At 43.1% G+C, this 18,425-nt stretch overlaps 1 protein-coding gene across 1 annotated transcript in view; it reads left to right on the top strand.

Moving 5' to 3' along the window:
• Positions 1–18,425, top strand: part of T265_01025 (hypothetical protein) — a gene marked incomplete at both ends in the record, with an annotated part of 58,008 nt that overhangs the window by 7,172 nt on the left and 32,411 nt on the right. Inside the window, 4 exons of the mRNA XM_009164968.1 lie at positions 6,535–6,633; positions 9,200–9,274; positions 11,691–11,789; positions 17,063–17,215. Coding sequence (XP_009163232.1) covers positions 6,535–6,633; positions 9,200–9,274; positions 11,691–11,789; positions 17,063–17,215 — 426 coding nt within the window. The remainder of the gene's footprint in view (positions 1–6,534; positions 6,634–9,199; positions 9,275–11,690; positions 11,790–17,062; positions 17,216–18,425) is intronic.

The raw sequence follows: 18,425 nt of genomic DNA, 5'->3' as shown, positions 1-18,425 counted from the left end.
ATAGATAGATAGATAGATAGATAGATAGATTGATAGATAGATAGATAGATAGATAGAGGGACATAAAATTGATAGAAATGGATCTTGATGAACGCCACTTATCTTGGCGGAATCAAGAACACATTCATCCAACAGATTCAACAAAAATATTCACAACCGGTCAACCATATTAGCATCTGTAGTGTTCAGCATTAGGAAGTCATGTTAACTAGACTGCATACTGATATGCCATAGCATGCATGTGGCAGTTTGAAGAAATATTTGTAGTTCAAAAGTGTTTGTTGGTCTTTGGTTAAGTAACTTTTGGTGTGTTCGCCGAGCCTAGCTTCAAACGAGAGCATCATCCGCGTTTGGTCGGTTCTCGAGATACTACAGTCACAGTGCTATACAAATTGGAGATATTGTTATAATGAATTTCATAGAAAACAGGAGTTTGAGACTGAGCCTTCTAAACAGGCTTTCAAGGTAGAACCAATGCAAAATAATCCATCCAGCTCATGGGGTGAAACTCAAAAGCAGGTGACGTACAACTTAGCGAAGAACGTTTTCAAAAACCAAGCAAATAGACTGGTTTCCAGGGGTCATGTAAGCGTAAGGAAATATACGATATGAACATTGGAAACGAATTTCATTAGATATTCGAGAGTCTAGCGGAAAACAGCGGAATCAACAAACCGCTTACCAGCAGCTTGCATACTAGCTGTTGAAATGCGTTTCCTTAATTGATACTACGCATAAATACTGTGAAGACTCTTATCAAACCAGTTGTGGACTGTCAGCGACGGCTGGAATTGATCTGCAATTGTCAGTCTTTGGAAAAGGTATTTCTTATATACATAGATATATTAGACGCGCGCCCGCTCGAATTGATCTGCAATTGTCAGTCTTTGGAAAAGGTATTTCTTATATACATAGATATATTAGACGCGTTGTAACATCAATCCTCTGTGATGATTCAAAAATTTGAAACGCTGTACAAACAAAGAAATTAATGACGAATTCTATTGGAAATTTTCTCATTCCGAAAACGGCGAAAAAACGTGGCTTGAACGCTGGTTGCACAACATCGTTTGAACGAATTTCCACCACGATGCTTTAAGGTCTGGTGACGTTTCATTGGTGAGCTATCATTGACTCGATTGGCACAGTCTATCCGCGGTTGGAAATGGCATTTTTTGGTCTTCCCCACCAAGCTCTCCACGTGATTCAGAACAGCCAGTCTATGTATATTTGACGTGATCCATAGTTCCCCCAACACCATTTAGGTAAATCGTCAGTTGTGACTTTAGAGAATGTCTTATTTGAGTCAACTATGTGAAATCATGTCAAACGGAATATTGTCCACGTTGGACGCATCTAAATTTTCACGTCTGAACAAGCGAACGTGTTCACACTTGAACGATGTCACAACGAACGATCCTCACAACCAGGACAGTTACGGGTTGTTGTTTCGATTGGTTGGGCACACCAATCACATCGCTCAAGTGTGAACACATTCGCCTGTTCAGACGTGAAAATTGAGATGCGTCCAACATGCGTTGGTCGAGTAGTGGTTACACGCTCGCCCGAATCCCGGCACGACCATTGGATATGCGCTGCCGTTGAGCTCTGTTAAGGGCAAAACTCGAGTCCAGTGCTTCCCTTTGGTGCGGACTCACCGAAATAATTACGCCAGAACAGGAGAAGGATAATTCAAACGAGGGTCGTGTGACTATGTACAACTTAAACATGAAACTCTGTTTCGGCTAGTGCCTGTGACCTTGAACACGTGATGATTTCGTCGATTCTACTGCAGTTTAGAGAAATCCTTTCAACTGTTGAGTACATTAATTGTTATATAGTAGTGTTGCGTGTATTCGTTTTGTAGAATTGAAAGACTATGAGCTGAAGAAAGGTAGGCTACTTCAGTTTGTCCTCGATGATTAACTCACCCAGGATCCAGTAGCGTACGAAGCGCAACCAAACAAATCGTCTATCGATATGTGCTTAGAACACGTGCCATCTATCTCTAACCACGCTCATGCCTAACTGATTTTGAGGCCTCCGTGAATCAACATGCGATCTGACAAGTTTCCGCCCGTAAAATTCGGTTTCAATAAGCCGCATTACTGCACGCAACATTTCAACAGGCGGGTAGATAGTTTTCCACAGTAAACCCTTAGTGTGTCAATGATGCGGTGAGGTACACTGTATTCCAGTGACAAAGCCTATTACAAAGTGTATATTTTGGTCGAAGCTTCATGAGGCCTTTCAGTTCAGTCACAGGTGTTCCATTCGCATACGTAGTACATCATGGTTCACACCACCATACCACTCTAAGGAGGTAGATCCGAATAACATGGAAGGTTTTCTAAGTCCACCGTGTCTCGAAAGACGAACGCAGTTCCTTCTTTACAATGAGTCACCCCACACAGTTCTCTCTGACAAAGTTGCTTGGTTTTATGTCGAGATAAAAAAAAGAGATAAGCCCCGAAATCATCGCCTTTTTTCCATATCCTCATTTCGGTGAACCCATATGGAATCTGTAGTAACGGTATTTTCCTCAACTTGGTTCTCGGTCTGACCCTCCCAAGCTAGCGTTCACGTCAAAAACAACCACAAAGGTGCACAAGGTCTAGTAAAGCCCAAACGAAGTCAGGAACAGTTGTACAGCGCTTCGGATATATAGCGTAGGCGGTTTATAACTTTCTGGAATCTCCGACGCGTCCTGGATGCGTCATTGGCAACCGGCATTTGGCCAATACTGGGTCATGATTGGCTGTTGGGTCCAGATTGTTGACCAATCAGATCTCGTCTTGATGCCGGACCGGCAAGCGTCCCGAATTCTTGGCCAATCTCGCGCGGGCTAGGCTTATCGGCCGTAGCCGCGCCTGAAGAAGTGTGGTATAGCGGGATCCGTGTGGATTTCTGTCTAACAGAATCAGTACAAGGGACGCGAGCAGCGATGCTCTAGGGCTTGGCTAAACCCAGTGGTAGGAAAGGCCGAGAGCTATCTGCTTGTTGCAAGTTAAACAAATTGATTGCAGTTTTCTGGTTTCGCGGGATAGGTACTTTGTTCATAGTCACACCACTCTCATTTAAACAGTCGTCCTCCAGTTCTGGCCTAGTTATTCCGGTGAGTCCACACCGAGGGGAAGCACTGGACTCGAGTTTCGCTCTTATTAGAGCTCATCAGCGGTGCATTTCACTTGCGACTGTACTGAGACAACCAATGTTCGCCAGAAAACTACTCACTACCGAGTACAAAGAAACGATGGCTTTTCCACTGGTATTTTTCAGGTCGCTATGAGGGTGTTGTATCCTCATTAGGACACTGAGACAACCAATGTTCGCCAGAAAACTAGCTACTTCCAAGCAGAAAAACGATGGCTTTTCCATTGGTATTTTGCAGGTCGTTATGAGGGTGTTGGACATTTTTTGTGTACCGATTTCAAAGGGAAGCATAACCCTGGCCTACTTCTTCGGGTACAAAACTTTGTTATCGAAACGACTGTACATTGGATGCGGCCTCCCATTGCATCTTACCTTAGGTTGTGATGCGCTGAGCTCGGAGGATTACGCGGGGAATTGTGACTAGTTCTACAGAGAATTTATAAAATCATACAAGATAAGTGCACAGTCAGAACCGGCTCAGTTCAATTTCTTCTGTACAGCGAGAAACACTCTTGTGTGAGAACGGTAGAGTGTACCCCCGTGGTGTGTAAAGCTTTATCGCCTAGCCTCAAAAAGAAGACAATGATACCTCTCACTTCATGCTGAGTTTGTTTTTAGTAATGCTGGCCTCTAACATTGTGTACTACTTTCTATTCCACCGACAAATAAGTTTTGGTCCATTTATTGATTAGTTACTTCAGCGCATCTCATGCAGCAGAGAGATGATTAATAGGACTGGCTGTACACTTTTCAGAAACAAATCACTCCTGGAGCTAAAATGCCCCGCAGATGGTTGATCTATGAGTCGCAAATTGAGTTCAGGCCTAGGACTGTAGTTGCTTCGACGTAATCCGTGTGCCACGTGCATCGAAACATGTGCTATCAACTGATCAAACTTCCATAAGTTATTTATGGGCCCTGTATTAGGATAGCCTAATGAACTATACTTCTGTGTCCCTCCTCAGTTAAATCACGGAAGGCTGTCTCAGTACTGTATCGTCGAAAACTCGAGACGACCTACTTACGGAAAAAAGCACTCCTTAGCATAGGGTTCTCATTTGTAAATATACTGAAACACTTGTGGTACACTACTCCCCAATCAAGATTTCTATGCGAATTTCCTACACGCTGGAAAAATGATTGTAGATGATGTTTCTATCTTGAGAGTGAAGACAAAAGGTATCGAAAGGCCGAAGAGCACTTCACACCTACTTTGTTTCTATTTAAAATCATCAGCAATGTGCATCTCGCAAATCCTCAAAGAGGATTTCAAAATTTGGCTGCTTGAAAAACAAACGATTCGGACAGGAGCCGCTGATCGAGTAGCGGAGAATGACCAGTAGACGTTCCATCTCAGAAGTCAGCAATCGAGTGGCCCGTTAACACGAAACCAAAAGATGCGACCCCATTACCTGCCAGAGAGCGAGTTCGTCACTTCGTTGCTGAGTCGTTCGTGGCACAGTGGTTAGACGGCGTGATGAGCTCACATCTTCCACAAAGTTTTTGAGGTGCTCGCTGTACCATTATCGAAAAAGCTGACTTCGCTTGCAGAAGTAAATCTGGACTGAAAGTGTCCTCACCTTCTCAAAGATATCATCAGATTGTGTTACATGTGTGCGACACCCAGATAATGGAGTGAACTTCAGACTACTATGACAAAGAATTACCAGTGGATGGAAGATCATCATACCGTGTGCAGTCCCTTCCTGGACAACACGAACTTAGAGATACGAAAGTAAATATCACATCTGCACAGGGTTTTTAAAAGCCGAACATTTCCAAGCGCTGTCTTGAACTTTCCCCAAATTTCTTTGAGCATAAAACAATGATAAATAAACACTGAGAAGCGGTTTGACGGTTCCCGTACCAACATTTCCCTTCTATCAGATGCGGGGATAGAGCCTGAATACCGGATCGGACACTACTGGCGTGTTTCATCAGTAGTACACCGCGTCCCACCAGTGCTACCACATATGGTGTGAACCATACTGTGAGAGCACATGACTCCCAATCGACCGTTTTGCAGGCAGTTGCCTATAAATTAACTAGATTTTGATAACGAATTCCCCTAATTGCGTTTATGAAATCACGGATAATCCTGTCCGCTGTTTACATGCTGAAAAAACGAAAAGCACCACCGTGAACACGCAACAACGTGCGACATATAGGTGTCTAAGTTCGCCACTTGTTGTCGAAGAATGTTAAAGAAGGTAGTCAACTCGCCGGACATTAGCTAAGATCAACCCAAAATAAATAACCTCGTTCAATTCTGTCCCGTTTGCGAGTTTTGCTCCGTTATTCCCACAATATTTCACCGACAATTTTTCTGCTGGATTCCACTGTTCTTGCTAAATCTCAGTTGGTCCAGCTAACTCGGAAAGTGTTTGTGCACACATCAGATTCCGGGCTGTTCGGATTGGACTATGGCGAGGATCGTTTTTTACTACAAAGTAGTTATGAGTATTCATTTCGATATGCTAATGTTGGATGGGGTTCGCAACACCACTGATCTGCTTCCAACTTATGTAGGAGACGAACACAGAGATAAAAAATGACACATCTGTCAAACGATGAAGTGAACACCAACCAGCCGAGTACAAAATGTTCTCAATTAGTGATGAAACTTGGTTTGATCCTGTCCAGAAAGCTTGCTTGCTCGAACGACCACTTATCCGAAGAAGATCGATAACTATTCAGACTAAGCGATTGGACTATTCATTAGCAGTCACATGTTTGTCCAACTTAATCGCTATGTGGGCTAAGTCAACTCGGGAACCAAGCCGGAATTAACCGAACTAGGCAAACTGAGCAGTGGGGACGTATTTTATTCATGTGTTGAAATATTGGTAGCTCGGGTGAGTTTATTTGTTTTGATCAGGTGGCTGCTGATCTGTTCGCCTAGCTTGGCAATTGGCTTGCCGATTGGTTACACCTCAAGTAGCCAATCACGTCAGAAGATAACAGATAGCCTTCGAATGCTATATAAACGCACGCAGGCAAGGAAGAAGTACCCACCCAACTGCGTACTGATGATGTCTCCTCGTATGGTGACGAAACGTCTGCAAGTCAATTGCCAAGCTCGGCGAACAGATCAACAGCCACCTGATCAACAGCCATCATTTTATTCAGTAAACAACCGAAATTCTTAATAGGTACCCCAATTACACGACACTTTTAAACCCATCAGATAAGTCCGAAGAAAACCCAACGCATCCGCGATATTTTAGCCTTGTTACTCCTTCTTGAGATCCTTCAATATTTTTGTCTCTAACAAGTTTTGTACTCTGTAAGTAGTTTAAAGTGGTCAACAGAGCATGTTCCATTTGAAAATGGGTACTGATGCTATCCGACCTGTTTTTCTTCCCCCGCTCTCACATTCAGCTAGCAAAGTGCGGAATCTTGTTCTACAAAAAACCGGTCCCCACGAACATCATGTTTGCATTTAGCTACCAGATGGACAATCTGTTTGCCATGAGCAAGGTTAGTTTTGCCCTTTTCAGTAGTTATATAGTAGCCAATCGCAGTTTATGACATTAGTGAGTGCCCATCACATGACTGGTCACGTGATAAATGTTATCGGAGCCACTGTAGTGTACTGAACACGCAAAGCTGCGAGTGAGTGTGGAACAAACAAGAGTAGTTGTTAAGCAAGAAAGCTTATACTCAAGCCCCCCCAATAGGGGTGGATCAAGCAAACTTCAAACGTTTGAAAGAAAAACCACACGCAAACTTTTGAACCACCAAATATTTTCTGTTATTGTTCATAGTCAAACCACTCTCGTTCGAACGGTCGTCCTCCTGTTCTGCTGTAATTATTCCGGTGAGTCCACACCGAGGGGAAGCACCGGACTCGAGTTCCGCTCTTATTAGAGCTCATCAGCAGTGCATATCCGATAGTCTTGCCGTGATTTAAACTCCGGACATGTGAAATGCGAGGCGAATGTGTAACCACTACTCGACCAACACATCCGAATTTTCACGTTTGAACAGACGAACGTGTTCACCGAAATTCAGAAACCAGTCAACTATAGTTGTGCTTTCGGAGCCAAGCTGAACTTCTGGGACCAAAAAGCGCAACTGATGGTGCAACGAGGGTGCGAAGTGCAAAAACGTCCAAAGATGTTGAACTCACCTCAATTTGTGATTGGTATTTAGGGGACTATTCAATGATTTCCAAAAATGTGGGGCACAGAAATAAAACTTGAAATTTACAAACGATAACTTATGAACCCTCGGTTTCAAGGAAACAGGAATGTCCATTAAAATATGTTTTCACCGGATGTGACGGTCAAGAGCCTAGCATCGTCCGGTCACGTGTCTCATCACTCTCCAGGTGAAGGTTAGAGGAACAATGGCATAGACATACAAAGCCATTGAAGAAGTTTGCATGCCAAACTGGTCTGGACAAGAGCCGTAGTAATGGCGTTCCCTTTAATCTCCTCCAGGAAGTGCCCTGAATGGTGCTACGAAATAACTGGACACTTGCCAGCAGAGTCCTACAACTTTGATGTCACTCCAATTCAAGATCCAATTGAAGACCTCCTATCTTAGATAAAATGATTTACTAATCTCGATACATTGTTTCCAATGATGGTAAGGTGAGCAAAGTGTATGAGGGGTCCTCTCTGCTGTAGGTCAACCATATTTTTATTTTCGTGAGAACTTGATACCGTTTAGTCAGGTTTGTATTCTTCCGGAACTGCGTTACACCCGGTGATGTCTCAGGTTGAACTGGTTCACAATCTTCTCACGATGGGCAACAAAATTGTGCTGCACTATTTTAGGAAATGTCTTCCAGTTAATCACGCAGTGTATTGTGACATTTTCCGTGGGGTAGGTCAGATCGTCTCTCGTTATTTCAGCTTAATTGAGTAGATGGATTGCTCACAGTTAAGTTTTTCCACCACTTAAGGCTTGTCGTATACGGTGTGGCTTTGTTCATACCTCTTCACTGCGTTAAAATGGCGACCTTCGTTCAGACTGTATACCACATTTTCCGTTGTATAATTGAACAGTGTAAAGAATCACACTTACTTCACTGTCGTGTGTCTGGACAACTGGGAATTCGGAGTAAGAAAATGGGCAAATTGTCCCATGATATTAATAGGTTGATATTTTTCCGAAAAGAAGGAGAATAGAGGAGTATTTATCGGAAAATAGAAGCATTCCGGCCTAAAATGGGGTTTTCAGCTTACAGTACAACATGATTTAGAAGGATCCCGTTTTAGCGACCCCACTCTCCATGGACCGACGTGTAATAGTCCATTATCAAACAATTTTGAGTGGGCGTAACATGCTACTCATAAGGTTGCTGAAGAATATTGGGTAGCTCACAACTGTGCTTAAACTCAGTCCCTGAGTTCCGGTCAACTTTTAGTTCTATTTGAACCCGAATTCCACGTATTCGCAAACCTGAGTTTCAGCTGGGTTTCAGGTTGCTGAAAAAATCTATATACAAATGAGCGTACATTCTGAAACACTAGATGGGTTTAGGACAAATTACCCCTCTCTCTTGTCATTCAAAATCTGCGTTTTATTTGAAATTTTGAGCGGATCAACACTAACTCACTCTTTCTCCAGTTATACGGTTATGTGTTCCGAAAAACCTAGAACGGAGTATCATCGCATCCAACAGCCTTTTCAAAATCAATAGGTACAGCTTTTGTAGCATAGCGAATAAGACCATACGATGTACTTTTGTGTTTGCTGCGGTTGTGTCTGGAATGTGAAGGGATAATCTTTGATTTTAAAAAAAAATGTGATGCACTGTCATCCACACATTAGAAGAACACCCTTTATCTGGCCAATAAATGATTTGGGCGAAATGGCCAGTGATTTTTGCGACCCGTTTTCAACGTTGAGTTTTTTTTACACCAGCTGGCCGATGTGAAATCTTAGTGAGTTCTTGATTTGGGCTTCCAGCGGGGTTCGCTCACTAAAACATGGTTGAACCTGGAATTTAGTCTCGTGGGGCATTTTCAACTCCATACGTAGGCGATGCAGAGAATCTTCGGGTTCCGGACCGCCTCAGGTAATCTGACTAAAGAAACTACTCACAAGGTTGCTGAAAACTCTTCGACAGCCTACGACCGGTTTCGCCCTTCCACTTTGGGCTCATCAGGTAGGCGCAGTATCCGAGTCTACCCGAGTCTCCGTCAACCTTAAGTTCTACTTGAACCCAAATTGGACTGTTTCCGAGAAATACACTCATTTGCAAGATTTAAAACGTTCATGTCACACGCATTACTCTGGTTGGCAGGTTCTTGGAAGTTATCCCCAGCTACCCTTTGTAACTGATTGATTTCAGAAACCGGGATTTGAGAATGACCATATAACGATGAGAAGATATGGAAGCCTTAGTTACAGTATGACGGTTTTCTGGAATATTCGGCAATAGTATAAAGCAAATCTAGCAAAGTGGAAATCACTTCGCTCTTATGAGGAATTTTCTGGACATATTATCATACGTTTTGCTGTGATTTTGCTTCACTAGGGGTACCAAGGGAAAGGCTGTTTAGTCGTTCTCTTTTCGAAACATCATTGACTATTAAAACGCTATAAACTTCACAGCAGTCGTAGTTCTTTGTCAGTAGTTAAGGCAAGAACTTTGATCCACCGGTAATTTATGATCAAAAGAAACGTTGCACACCTCCTAAATTCCATGGCGCCTTTTCAGAGGGTCAGGATGTATCTTATTCGTCACACAATCAACCGGGGAGAGTAGATCATTTTCTGGCAGAGCCACACGCTCGTAGCAAAACAGCACGTACTAGACACAAACGCAAATTGAGCTGGCTAATAGGTGGTGTTCTTCAACAGCACGGATTTCCAGGACAGAACCAATGTGAACCCAAACACCGTTTGAGCAGTTCGTTTAAGATCAAACGCATCAAGCCGGCAGTGTGGTTTTAGCATTCTCAACTCCTTACTCAACACTTCCGAGGTCAACATAATTCTCAATGTACATCGACAACCTATCGTTGTTTTTGTTTTTGTGGCTACAATGATGAACCATCATTGGTCAGTTTCATCACCCTCGTTCCCAGACGTGAATCGGTTTCAACAATCTCGTTTGCACACACGCGACTCTCACAGGATTGACGCATGCCAGCCTCGCACAGAGAAGCTATGCATGTGGTGAACGGAATTTGGACGTAACACAATGTGTTTACCCAACTAATTTACTCGATTCGTTTTGCTACACCAAATTGTCGACCTAACCGAAATTGTGATGAGTTGTCAAGCTGCAGTGTTGATTCAGGCAAGAATAATACTGGGAATAGAACTTCGTGGTTAGGTTTTTGCTCGGCACTTCAAACCGCCTGAGCTAAACTCACGAAAGACTGCCTACTCGACTCAAAAGTGCTCAGGCAGATCTTCACTAAGAAATACATGGAACGAGTACGGTGGCACAAAGCTATCAAACTGTTGTCCTATCTATCAGCGGAATAATCAAAATGTAGACTCGTCTTCGATGAGTACGGTGTAAAAGCATCAACTCCCTTGATCATGTTTCACTCAGGAATGTGAGCTGAGTTCCTTGGCTTTGGTAAGGGAGCCTCTAAAACCGGATATCATGGGAATACATACAGCTTGATTTTACCCGTTAAATTCATCAAGATGACCAGCAACGAATAACTTCTGAGAAGGGAACCGTTTTTGGAGCACCTATTTGGGATTAGGTGTGTGACTGCAGTCGACAAGCTCTCAACTGTGTCGACTGCTTTTCAACGAGTGTCCGACAAGAAATGCGCAAGGCTACAGTGCCGTACAGCGTTCGAAAAATCGGCAAAAGAACTGAAATATTATCGTTTTTTTAAAACGTTTCAGCTGTCCGGAATAACTCTTGAGATATCGAAATAAAACAGGTTGCTACTTTAAAAGGGTACGTTATGGTGGTGGGATCATCTCAACCAGTTCGAGATGGATTGACTTCTTCCGATAAAAGTCACGAAGTGGGATTTCAAATTAAATGTGATGACCTTCAATTCGTTAGTATGTTTTCAAATAGATTTTCTTCAAATTTCGTAGAATGCACCACATATGTGTTTGGTGCCAATTTTTTTGGAGCAATGCTTAGCTGTTGTGATAAAGTTGTGGGAGTAAAGTGCGAGCACAGTCTAGAATTTGAGTGTTGCTCAGTGTCGTTTATTCAAACCAATTGGACATTCTTCTGGTGCAAATCGATCCCGACAGCAGAACGTCTGTGATTAAAACTCAAGCTGAATGAAAGTCAAGTTAAATTCTTGCAGTTCAGGAACCAGAACTGGTGATCCCGGCAAGAATACGGCTTTGTGTCACAGTTACTCTCTCATAAAATGGCGCAGCTTGAGTATTTTTTTGAAAGCGACTTTCGAATTTCCTCCATATTCACTTCAGCGTTCCTGTTCCATGAGGAATACCTTAGAAGTGAATTGCACATACTTAACAATTGCAAAACTGTAGCACAAGTTGTTCCACAGGACTAAGGAAATCTATTGATCCGAAATTTTTTCGATGGACAAAGGCTTACTCAATTTCTTGCTCTTTTAACAAAGGTCATTCACACAATTCGAAGCATAATGGACTGGTTGGATGCAACCGAGAATCGAGTGTTTCAAGTGATGTCTATTTATGAAATGCATACACAGATACCTGTAAGTGTTTATAACATCCCTTATTCCTTTCGTTAGACCATACTTATGAATACTACTCAGTTGGAGCATGACTCTAATCTTGTTTCAACCACTGTATAATCTCCTTTGTAAAGAACAAGCCAGCTGATACATTACTTGGTCAAAAAAGATTCCCAGCTCTCGACCCCTAATTGATCTCTGTACAATGCACAATTCACACGTCGCTGTGCTTCGAACACTGTATAATCTCCGTTGTAAAGGACAAGCCAGCTGATACATTGCTTGGTCAAAAAAAGATTCCCAGCTCTCGACTGTCCAATAGTATGCAGTATGATAAACTCTTGAGAAAGACAACCCCTAATTGGTCTCTGTACAGTGCACACTTCACACGTCGCTGCAGTTGTTCCACAGGACTAAGGAAATCTATTGATCCGAAATTTTTTCGATGGACAAAGGCTTACTCAATTTCTTGCTCTTTTAACAAAGGTCATTCACACTATTCGAAGCATAATGGACTGGTTGGATGCAACCGAGAATCGAGTGTTTCAAGTGATGTCTATTTATGAAATGCATACACAGATACCTGTAAGTGTTTATAACATCCCTTATTCCTTTCGTTAGACCATACTTATGAATACTACTCAGTTGGAGCATGACTCTAATCTTGTTTCAACCACTGTATAATCTCCTTTGTAAAGAACAAGCCAGCTGATACATTACTTGGTCAAAAAAGATTCCCAGCTCTCGACCCCTAATTGATCTCTGTACAATGCACAATTCACACGTCGCTGTAATTTCTAAAATACTCTTGTTAATCAAACAAGGTTTATAAATATCTTTACTGCGTTCTGCTCTCCATCGATCCCCGAACAGAATAAATCTGATTGCTCTCCACCGTGGCTGGTAGCTTGCCAAACATGTGTGTGTGGCGCGGAACGACCAGTCCCTAGCCAAATTAGTTCGCCCAGAATCAAAGATGCACGCATATTTAGTGTTGGTTACTCCTGCAGTTGGTGAGCTTGTTTCATTCCAACTGCAAAGGACATTCTTCTGTAGTTTCGATATCAGTTGTGCAAAAGTTATCACAGTCAGTATCTGCACCCGTGAGAAATACGTCTTGATACTGTCCGATCCCCGAATACGTCACATTCACTAACATCACACTGCTATTCGTAAGGTGAATCGCGCAACTACGTCTAGTCAGGTGATTGTAGGGTGGCAGTCAGAGAGTTGAACACAGAATGGTAGCTGATTGGACCAAGCCGGATTATCAATTCAGAATAATCGAGTGACAAAACGCCAAACATGGAAGTGTTTTACGCCTCGAGGAAGGTGCTAAAGTTCACCAAAGCGTGCAGCAGAAGAGCATACTCGTGTACCCAATTTACACAATACCATCAGTACAGTTAAGTTCCTCCATTGGCTGTAGATTGGAACGTATCCAACAGGACCATTCGAGTGGACCATAAAAATGGACTGGATTGATGGCGTACTTCTGAGCAGCAAGTCAGTGAAACTGTGCCTCCAACAGTCAGTATGCACGAGTTATTGGGCTAGGCGTCAAAGAGGAGGATAACAAACGCGTTCAACACAGGCTCAGGTGGACAGGGTGGACCAATCAGCGACCAGGAAAACAACCGCACCGCTTTATTTGAATTCTTGTTATACACAATTTTACAAAGTGTTTAGCGCGGCAGAAACGAAAATGTTTACGAGAATGTTTACACTGTCAACCAAATGCCTGCACCTGTTAAGTGGGCACCCTAATCGTCTAATCGATAGTAATATCCTCTGTAAAAACTGGCCCCCTTAAGTTGATGTTTTTTGTTCATCAGCTGGCCCCTTCCCGTCGCGTGATTAAAATCGCGTGACGGATAAATGAGTGATGTACTTTTCGCGTTGTTGATTGACTTCGCTTACAGTGGTTCAAAAAAAGTGGTTCACACTCTCCCACTGCTGTGTGCATAATATTGTCAACTTGCCTGAAGGCCGATGAAAGTTCGCATGTTTAGCGGTGTCCATGGATCAGATGCCGCCGTCGGACCTACCAACAGACGTAACCAACTTTGACTTTGGATCTTTGATCGTGACCATAGCCGCATTTTGTGTGAATTATGCCAATACGGATGGCGGTCATCCTAGGATAAGCAAGTCAGTGCCCTTCGTCTTCTTAGAGGGTCTGGTCTTCTTAGAGGTCTGGTCAACTCTCACCAGAATAATAGTTAATCTGCTGGGGAGTGAGGGGTCTAACAGATCATTGGTTGTCGATCAGGTGGCTGTTGATCTGTTGGCCGAGCTTGGCAATTGGCTTGACACGAGTACAAGACTCGTTCAGCTGTAGCACTCTTTCGGTGCCTAGCTGCCACGCCACTCAAAGGTTGCACGAGGGCTGGGTTGCCGAAGCCTAGACAGGGGAAATCGAGAGGTAGGGGTCGGGTTCGAACCACGGACCTTTCGGTCAGAAAATTCGCTCTCTAACCACTTGGGCCACCTCGCCCCCGAAGGACTGTTTGTTGATTCCCAGCTTTTCAATCTAGGCAGGATCCACCTGAAGTGTGAGTATCCGACCTACCTTCATTGTTCTATCTGCCCTAATGGCAGTCAGATATTGAGTTCTGACAGGCTGTTTTGTCTTCTCCGGTTCATCTACTATCTTGTGATCAATACTATATAATTGGCGTACGGTCACTGTACTAGGCCTAATTACAGGTTTCGAATTCCTAGCAGCAGGAATGAATATTGTACCCATTAGGCACTAGTTGATGGTTGATTACCAGACAGCGTGGACCAGTACCTAATGATTCTGTGGGACATTGAACCAATTGGTTTTTGCCAACAGTTTCGTGCTACCCAGGAAAGTCGTAAAAATCAATAAAAGTAATGTATTGTATTGACCCCCGGAATTCGGAATTCATTATTTTACGAAAGACATGGTATTTAAAACGAACGGCTGTTTTTTTATCTGCCATGAATTGCCGGAATCCAGATGAAATCCTCATGAATTCCTGGGAATAATTCAAAAGCGTTATCAAAATAAATTGGATTTTCTGAAGATTAGTGTGCTGGTGCGGAGCGCATCACCTATGCTTGTTTAATCAGTTAGGATGGATCAAGTTAAGCAGAGGATCCGTGTAAAACTCACATGCACAGGACCATGGTCGCAGCACTAGTGGCCTTGAGTATGACAGTGCCTGAAAGTCCAACAGACAGTCAAAAAGAAATGAGCCCAAAAGTCTGTGTGGAAAAAGGTCAGCTTTTTCGAGAGGCAGCGAGAGTCAGATTGCCGTGCGTAGCTGGAATCGTTGAAACCCAAAAACCTAGGTGTGGTTTATGCATTCAGAAGCCGACAACTTGTACGGTTTGCCTCACTTGACATAACTCTCAGCACACAATAACACGTGATCTGTCATGTCTCCCTGCACTCCAGCTGACAGATGGTCAGGATTTCAAGGTCACGGGCACGGGCGTACATTGTGTTTTCATTTTCAATGTGATCTTCCAATTATTCCGCGTCTTGATTTCTTCATGTGACCCCCCGTAGAGACATCGCAAAAATGTTCTTTTCCTCAGAGATATGTTTCCAAACAAAACTTGCAACCATCCGTTAAGCCTGCCCATGTGCTACGCATGCCGAAACACCGTCTAGCGAGACGAGTGTCTTTCTCCGTGCCTCCTTTAGGATGGCGCGAACCGAGAGGTGGACAGCACATGACTTGGCGGAAAGGCGTGAAAGAGACCAAGAGGAGCTTGGGTGTTATTGGTGTTGTATGCCTTCCTGGATGGGGTCCCCGTGATCCTGTCTGTGCTTGGCTGGAGACGTTGCAAGAAAAGGCGGCTAATCGATGTCAGTGGCGTTCGTGCTGTCAGTTTCTTTCCAGATTGTCTGAGGTGTAGGCACCTCAAAGTGCTTGACATAGGCCAGCACTAGTTCCCCTCCCTCACCCACTCTTTTTCTCTTCTTTTCACCCTAGGGCTTTTAGTATAATTATATACATATAATACTAGCCAAACATTATGGTTGTACGGCAGTGAAGCACCAGTCATAACAGTGATGCTGTTGTTTTTTATTATGATGATAATGACTATGGAAGCCCGAAGTTAACACTGCAAGAGCGTTATTGTTTTCCGAACCCACTAAATACAGTATTCCCGGAGTTTTATCATCGTCGATGGAGAGTTCGCCTTGTAAGTGAAGTCAGTCTGTTCTGAAAAGCCAAGGAGTTGTTTCATACTTTCTCAAAAGTCATCAGCTGCATGCATCTCACGAAACTCTGAATAGTGTCAAACCCGCTACCTCCAGGCTAGTTTTGTCCTGTTTATGCGGACTCATATCCAGGTTTTTCCTCAAAAAACACAGGTCAACAGTTTGAGATTTCAGAGCTGTTTTGTGTACATACATTTTCCACTTTCAAATGTTTAGCTAGGAGTTTGATTCCTGAGGATCTGCGGGGCTGACAATTCCAAGTGACGAACAGAAGTGCATGTGACTGATTCAACTGCTTCGTGTCTAATGCTTCTTGATATGGTCTCACCGAAATACATGTCTGTTTTCTGCTTCATTCCGACTACATCAATCCGAGTTCGGCGTACAGTGTTGTAACGATACAGAGTACAGAATACAGACTGTAGTAAACTATACACACTGCGCTCCAAGTGAAAACGAGTCGGCCCGGATAGTCCAGGCTTACCGAAAAAAGCAATGCATGCCACTTTGATTTTTCGGCAAAACGCCTGAGGTTCTACGCATTCCACATTCATCTTCACAGTTCGCCCATTCTTTGTGAACCGCTGGTCTCATATGTGGCAAAACATTCACTTGGAGATCAGAATTTTGACACAGAATAAGATGAGGAAATTTAGAAACGGTCCACTTGAGTGACTTCACCAAGAGCAAACTTCTACTCCAAAACTAGTGTCGTATCAAAAGAGTAATTTTACTGAACAATGCCGTTTCGAATTGTTTTGTAGAATACGCAAGCCACAGTTAGGACACTATGCCAGTTAGATTACACGGGCTGAGTATATTGCATTTTCTGTCAACCCAGTTCAAGTTATCCTTTAGGAGGTTGAACTGACCCAGAGTGTTTTTACTATACCTCCTTTATTTCAATGTTTATTACTAAAACTCTCGAAACTCGTGTGCAACCAAATGTAGAACGCCTGGTTACAAAGCCTGTCTGGATAATTCATCTGTCTCGTCTTTTGAGGGACCGCTTACCAGCGGTCTTCAAATGCCCATAGCCATATGAATTTTCGCAACTCATAAGACCCCTTATTGTTTCAACCCCTTGTAGAACTTTATAAGCACAATATCCGAAAATTTAAAGGCCCTTCGAATCTGCGGCAAATTACTTCATCATCTTGGTTCAATCTATCATCGTGTTCGACCTCTGAAAAGGCAGGAGAGCATGAAAGTGCGCGCCCTCACAGACTACCGTCTCCATTCTGTAAGTGACAGTGGTACTACTTAACTTAATGGTTGCTTCCAAACCTATTTCAACGCCACATATGATTCAGTACTTTCAGGATTTTGTGGTTTGACAATACACTCGTCTTACACGCACAGACTCATCATGTCACCGGCAACGATCAATTCGAATCACAGATCGTTAAATCCACGTGACATTATCAGCTGACTTGCTTAACTATTTGTGACACATCATGATACGCAGGTCACAGTAGCATATCACTGTTCATTAGTGTGGCTGTAAATATGAATCAATTATGGAATTAATTGTTATATTTCTAAGTTAGAACAGAACAAAAAATTAATAGCATTCGTTGAGCCGACTTACCGGTCGATATGACGAACGATCTGGGCTCATCTGGAAAGACTGCTTGGAAGTGTATTTTTGGAACCGTACTTTTAAATTGTACAATGGTACAATGGAGTATACAAACACTGCACTTGCAAAAAAGTATGAGGGTCCAAGAGTTGATTCAACGAATAAAAGCAGAATAAATATCAGCAAAAAACGATGGGGGCTGCCAAATCACACGAGCTATGGAACTGGGATAACCGCACCCACAGCAATGTATGGATAAAAGAATCATCTGGCCTCTCTGAAGACAGTATCTTTTTAGAAAAAACCTTGGTGAGCCCGGTACGTGCCTTAAGAGCAAGCGAAATTTTAGGAGAGTTTACGCAAGCATTAGTTATCACAACAAAGTCGCACAAACTGTCAACAAGGACGCACAGGATTGACTCAAGAACTCGCGAAGAAGGAGTGAAAATACTCCTATACTTCCAGCAGGTAGAGGACATTCTATAGGTTCTCTGAATAGTCCAGTTTATACTGAGGAAGTGTATAACACTCATTCGATCAGGGCTAAAAATGCCAAGTAATACAGGCTACTAAGAATGATGGGAAATAAAAATAGATGATACCAGTTATGTGAAAAATACTTGGAACCGATTGGGTAGTCATCGTTTTCGAAAATGTTTGGTGACAATCGGTGGATTTATTGCTGGGCAACGTTTCGCTTTTGACACAAAAGCTTCGTCAGGCCAAGTTGGTCGAGATTTAAGGCGGAAGGGGAACCAATCAGCTAAGTCAAGCTAATCTCTGTTGGGTGTCGGCCGAGGGATTTTAGTGTGTTGGAGTGGTTGAACAAGGGTTGGGTCGGTGGGGAAACCTACGTGTTTGGGTTCAGCCT

Source organism: Opisthorchis viverrini, assembly GCF_000715545.1.
Source record: "Opisthorchis viverrini unplaced genomic scaffold opera_v5_11, whole genome shotgun sequence".
NCBI lineage: Eukaryota > Metazoa > Platyhelminthes > Trematoda > Opisthorchiida > Opisthorchiidae > Opisthorchis > Opisthorchis viverrini.
The sequence above is the reverse complement of the archived record's forward strand: the minus strand, read 5'-3'. Positions and strand labels throughout refer to the sequence as shown.